The sequence below is a fragment of the Arabidopsis lyrata genome (genome assembly GCF_000004255.2).
Source record: "Arabidopsis lyrata subsp. lyrata unplaced genomic scaffold ARALYscaffold_9, whole genome shotgun sequence".
Lineage (NCBI taxonomy): Eukaryota > Viridiplantae > Streptophyta > Magnoliopsida > Brassicales > Brassicaceae > Arabidopsis > Arabidopsis lyrata.
Genome location: NW_003302547.1, coordinates 1,010,224 through 1,016,445, shown reverse-complemented (window position 1 = coordinate 1,016,445; position 6,222 = coordinate 1,010,224). Strand labels below are relative to the sequence as shown.

General features: G+C 38.7%; 1 protein-coding gene across 1 annotated transcript; it reads left to right on the top strand.

The window, feature by feature from the left end:
* Nucleotides 1-2,458: 2,458 nt before the first annotated feature.
* Nucleotides 2,459-4,084, top strand: LOC9299259 (40S ribosomal protein S6-2). The gene is made up of 6 exons (XM_002863228.2): nucleotides 2,459-2,569; nucleotides 2,648-2,712; nucleotides 2,979-3,036; nucleotides 3,114-3,222; nucleotides 3,309-3,581; nucleotides 3,670-4,084. The coding sequence occupies exons 1-6, from the start codon at nucleotides 2,564-2,566 to the stop codon at nucleotides 3,906-3,908; spliced, it is 750 nt and encodes a 249-aa protein (XP_002863274.1). The 5' UTR covers nucleotides 2,459-2,563; the 3' UTR covers nucleotides 3,909-4,084.
* Nucleotides 4,085-6,222: the final 2,138 nt, after the last annotated feature.

The following is a 6,222-nucleotide window of genomic DNA, read 5'->3' as shown; positions in this document are numbered from 1 at the left end:
GCTCGCAAATTGAGAATCATCAGCGCTAAATATTGTATAATTAAAGAGTTATTGTACAAGCGAGGCGTTAGTGATCCTTATCTATAATGTATTTTCGGGCCCGAAGTTGAAATAGTGACAAACGAGGTCCACGAAGGGCTTTGCGGTAGTCATTCTTCGGGACGAGCAATGGCTTTCAAAAGCAAACGGCTAGGATATTTCTGGCCAACTATGATTTCTGATTGCGTCGATTACGCCAAACGATGTAAAAAGTGTCAGATGCACGCTCCTCTTATTCACCAGCCATCTGAATTTGTATCATCTATATCCGCTCCATACCCTTTCATGAGATGGTCAATGGATATAGTTGGCCCGATGCATCGCTCAACGCGAGGCGTCCAGTACTTATTAGTTCTAACGGACTATTTTTCCAAGTGGATCGAAGCTGAAGCTTACGTAAATATACAAGATTCTGTGGTAAAGACATTTTTGTGGAAATACATTATTTGTCGCCATGGAGTTCCTTACGAAATAGTAACGGATAATGGTCCACAGTTCATTTCGAATGAATTTGAAAATTTTTATTCCTCTTGGGGGATAAAACTTAGCTATTCAACGCCGAGGTATCCTCAAGGAAATGGGCAAGCGGAAGCTTCCAATAAAACCATTCTCAGCAATCTTAAGAAACATTTGAATGCTCGAAAGGGTGGTTGGTATGACGAGCTGCAACCTGTGTTGTGGGCATATCGAACAACCCCAAGACGAGCAACGGGAGAAACTCCATTCTCATTAGTATATGGAATGGAAGCAGTAGTCCCGGCCCAGCTGAATGTTCCTGGTTTACGCCGGAGCGAAGCTCCACTTAACGAAGAATTGAATTCTAAATTATTAGAAGACATTCTCGATACAATCGATGAAAGGCGAGACCAATCCCTTATTCGGCTTCAGAACTATCAACAGTTGACCGCTCGATACTATAACTCAACGTTGAAAAACAGACCTTTAAATGTAGGAGACTTTGTTTTAAGGCGAGTATTCGATAACACAAAAGAAGAAGGAGCTGGAAAACTCGGTATTAACTGGGACGGCCCTTATCAAATCACAGAAAAAATCTAAAATGGTGTATACCGTTTACAAGACCTTAACGGTAATCCCGTTCAAAGGCTTTGGAACATCATCAACTTGAAAAAGTTCTATTGCTAGAGCAAATATATTGAACTACAATTTGGCTTGATCCTATTTTGGGTACGTAAGCAGCTCGCTAAACACGAGTCCAGCTATAATCATAAAAATAAAAATATTATTCCAATCATGGAGTCTTGTTTTTATAAATCTGATATTCGAGCATAAATATAAAAATACGATTGCGAGCAATGTATGAAGAAATATTTTTAGCTAAAGCAAAAGCCAGATCTAGAAGGGTTTTGGATTACGGAATAGCTCTGCTCCTTGGCCTACGAGGTCAACGACGCTCAGAATGCAACTCGGCATGTTTCTGTACTCCTGGAGTCCTATCTCGATCCAATCAGAGGGATGGGCATCGAGGTGATGAAGCTCGCGAGCAATATCGAGGCGACGCTTCTCTAGTTCCATTCTCTTTTTACTAATCTCTTTTTTCTCATCTTCGAGCTCTTTATGCCGAGTAATAAGCTGAGAAAACAAAACGCTTCGTTTAGTAAACAACGAAAGGAGTCAGGTTACTAGGTTGAACAATACCTTGTTAATAAACTCTTTAGCCTTGACACGATCTTGAGCCGATAACCTCTCGATTAACAGATTTGGAACCTGAATGCTGGTTCCCCACCCTAATGGGCGTGACTCTTCTGGTTCGCCATTTGCTTCCGTTTTTACAAGCTCGATGTCTGACGTTTCTGGAAGATCATCGCTTATCTTTTTAAACGAGTCGGAGGGATTCTCTGAAGAACTACCTTCCTTGAACATTTTTGTAGAATTATTGTTGATTAAATCCAATAATGAGCTACACCCACTTTATATTTGAAATTTACTCTATCACATTTAAGAGGATTAATTGAAGATTTCCCAAAATCTGAAATTACCATCTTCGTGGAAAATGTAATCGAGTCAATCACTAATTATATTTCCTAGATATAACGCATTAAATAATATTTAAGTAAATTGGCAAATTTAAGGCGAAAAGGGAAATATAATTAATATTGCTGGGCCACCAGCCCAATAGTATGTTACAAAATAATAAAAAATTAAGGAGGGAGGTTCGCAGAAGGAACTTCATCTGATGACGAATCGTTTTCGCGTTCGTCGGGTTCGAGGCTCATTTGGTCTGAGAGACAAGACAAAAGAGTCCCGCGAGACCGGTCACTCGTCAGAATCGATGAGATTAAAAGAAAAAAAAGCGACTAATATCTGGGCCTAAAGGCCTATCATGATAAAATTATTCTCTTAGATTTAATTACGGGCCCATAAAAGATAGGCCCATTTGATTTAACCCTACCTGTTTCCTATAAGTTGCCTCTTTCATCTTTCTCGCAAAACCCTAAAGCTAAGCCGCGCCGAGAGCATTTCATATCTTCAATCTTCTGTCGCAGGCCGTTGTCTATCGGAGACGATGAAGGTAGCTCCATCTTTCTCTTGTCATCGATTATCTGGTGTGTTATTTCGTTTGATTCATTCAATTTTGTTTGTGTCGCAGTTCAACATCGCCAACCCGACCACCGGGTGCCAAAAGAAGCTCGAGATCGATGACGACCAAAAACTGTAAGATCTTTTCTTTTAATCGCATTGTCTTCATAGATTTCTGATTCTTTGTAGATTTAGGTTTTGCTCATCTATTGTTTACATTTGGCTTATTGAGTGAAATATCTGCTATGAAGTTAGTAAAATTCTTACACTAGGTTATTGGAATCTCTGATGTTTACTGTGTTGGTCTGATATATTCTCTAACCAGTTCTGAATCTAGAAAATCAACAACATAGCTGATTTTAGTCAAGTTTTTGAGTGTCATTTTTGTATGGTTGTTGCAGCCGTGCTTTTTTCGACAAGAGGCTCTCTCAGGAAGTTAGCGGAGATGCTTTGGGCGAGGTGCAATTTCTTCGACATGTTCAGTGTTTAGTGTTTTCAGTATTGTTAATGATATTGTGTGTTTGAGCTACTTGCAGGAATTCAAGGGATACGTATTCAAGATCATGGGAGGTTGTGACAAGCAAGGTTTCCCAATGAAACAGGGAGTTCTCACTCCTGGGCGTGTCCGCCTCTTGCTTCACAGAGGTACTTTATTCCACCTCATTGATCAACTTATAAAGTTTCTCTTTTTCATTAATTATTGATTTATGTAATCTGGTTTGTGTGATTAGGTACTCCTTGTTTCAGAGGACACGGAAGGAGGACTGGAGAGAGGAGACGAAAGTCTGTTCGTGGTTGCATTGTCAGCCCTGACCTCTCTGTCCTTAACTTGGTTATTGTGAAGAAGGGTGAAAGTGATCTTCCCGGGCTTACCGACACTGAGAAGCCAAGAATGAGAGGTCCCAAGAGGGCATCAAAGATCCGCAAGTTGTTTAACCTTGGAAAGGAGGATGATGTCAGGAAGTACGTCAACACCTACCGCCGTACCTTCACAAACAAGAAGGGTAAGAAAGATCAGATTCTCTTAAAGAGGTAATTGAAAACTGGTAATATGATTGAAGATTTACTAAAATCTGTTTCTTCTTTGTGCAGGCAAGAAGGTTAGCAAGGCTCCTAAGATCCAGAGGCTTGTCACTCCATTGACTCTCCAGAGGAAGAGAGCTAGAATTGCTGACAAGAAGAAGAAAATCGCCAAGGCTAACTCTGATGCAGCTGAGTACCAGAAACTTCTTGCCTCCAGACTTAAAGAGCAGCGTGATCGCCGTAGTGAAAGTTTGGCCAAGAAGAGGTCTAGACTCTCTTCTGCTCCAGCCAAACCCGTTGCTGCTTAAACTGCCCCAAGATTAAGAGATTTCATTCTCTCTAGTTTGTTTCTGGTCCGTATTAAAGTTGCCCCACAGACATTTTGAAAACTATTTTTGGTTTTTGCTTTGTGTCAACTTTTGAAGCCTTTTTATCATATCAAGTTTTGAACCCCTTGGTAGTTGGTTGCTATATTTCGATTTAATTTATAAGTCCGTTTGTTGATAAGAAATGACTAGAAAATGATTTCCCAAGAAAAATACAATTATACGATGGTCTAGACTAGGGTTGTAAACGGAGCGGATATCCGGTTTTTTTAATATATCCGTATTCGTATCCGTATCCGCATTATCCGCCAATTTAGTATCTGGATCCGGAATTCCGGATATCCGGTATTCGGATATTCGTTAAAAATCCGGATATCCGCAGATATCCGCGAATATCCGGAAATAGTGTTTTTTTTTTTTTTTGGACAAACCGGAAATAGTATTTTAAAATCTTAAATTCATTAATATCATACTTAAAAAGCTTTAAAAATTCACAAAATAGCTAGAAGTTGATTATATATACAAAACATTACAAAAACAAAGAATTTATTAAAGTAGCAAAAAGTTTAAAAGATTTAAGTGATGTTCTTAAAAAAAAAGACATTAATCAACTTCTTAAATCCTTCTTAAAATTTTATTTTTATTTTTTGTCATATGATTTATTTATTAACATTAAAAATAAAATAAAAAAAATTAAAAACTTGGCCTTCCAAACTTTTTGGGGCTTTAACACTTGAAAAATGGACTCATAAGGCATTTAAGGTTTTTTTTTTTTTTTTTTGCCAGATATCCGTTATCCGGCCCAAATTTTTGGATTATTCGTATCCGGAATATCCGTCATTTACTATCCGTATCCGTATCCGTTTTGTCGGATATCCGTTTTTTCGGATCAAAAACCGGATACGGATAACGGATATAAATCTCAGGCCTAGTCTAGACATCATACCGTCATATACATATCACACGTTTACATACCCAACTACCAAGGGGTTCATGATGTGCATAAATTATCCTTGAGTTATATGGATGCATGTCTGAAGCTCATATTGTCTAACACATTACCAGCGGCTTTAACACATTGTTTTCATTAGAGATATCATTGAAGCTGGTGAAGTTGAAGTCCAGAAGATTCACACCTCAAGAAATCCTGCAGATATGCTTACAAAATGCATACCAGTTCACAAGTTTGAAGCAGCTTTGGATCACCTAAAGCTACTCAGGTAATTCTTGAAAGACTAACATCTGAAGGTTAAGTTCAAGAAGTGCAGTTCACTAGAGAAATGATGAAAGTTGAATCAAGGTGGAGTGTTGTGGTGTTCAGTTCTGATTCAACTTTATAGGTGATTGGTTTAATCGCTTGGTTCAGCAGAATTGGTAACCGGTATTGATGGAGTTAATTGAACTAGGTTTGAGGGAGTCAGAGGAAACCTTCTTTTCGCGAGAGAGGGTCTTCTGTTTCACGGGGCTAGTGTAATGCCCCGACCGTCTCTACCAGTAAGCACCCACGTCATTTCTCAGGTCCGTGGGTCCCACCACTGTCTGACGGTCGGTCTGCTACGTTTGGGAGGCTTTAAAGACTTGTTTACCGACCATACAAATTACCACATGATCTTTCCCTGTGTTTTGTCCCCACTCACACAGTTCTAACAATCACTTGCCGGAAGGTCACTCATCCTGAAATTGCTCCACCTCAAGCACCCTTATCTGTGAAATTCTCTCAGGATAGTTGACCGAAAAGATAAGTGCACTTTAGTGACATAGGTGGCCAAATCAATCCTTTTAAACCTTTTTGCATGCCCTACCATATTTTTGAAACCGAGGTGTTACAGCTAGCGACATATTTGTTTTGGATGACATATTTTTTTTGTTCAAGACATATTTTGTTATTCAGTTTTTTATGGTCCACAAACTTATTTGAATAAGTTTATGAGAGATTTATAATTTTTTTTGGAGAACGATCGAGACACTGATTGAAGAATTATGAGAGAACGAGAGAGATGTCGATTGAGAAACAAAAAAGAACTAGGTCGAGGGAAAGGAGATTTTTTGGGACAAAATCCTAGTTTAATCGCGGTTAACAATACGATTGCGTTTAAAATCCGTATATTCTATCGAAAGCCCAATAAAATTAAGCAGAAGCTAAATTACGTTTGCCAGTTAACATAGCATAGCGTTTGTTTTCTAGAAACGCTATAACATAATTGGACAAACCTAAACTATGGTATAAACATTTAAACCGTTATCTTGAATTGCAATTAATATGGCTTTTCCTGTAGTGACATCTTTTTTTTGCTAT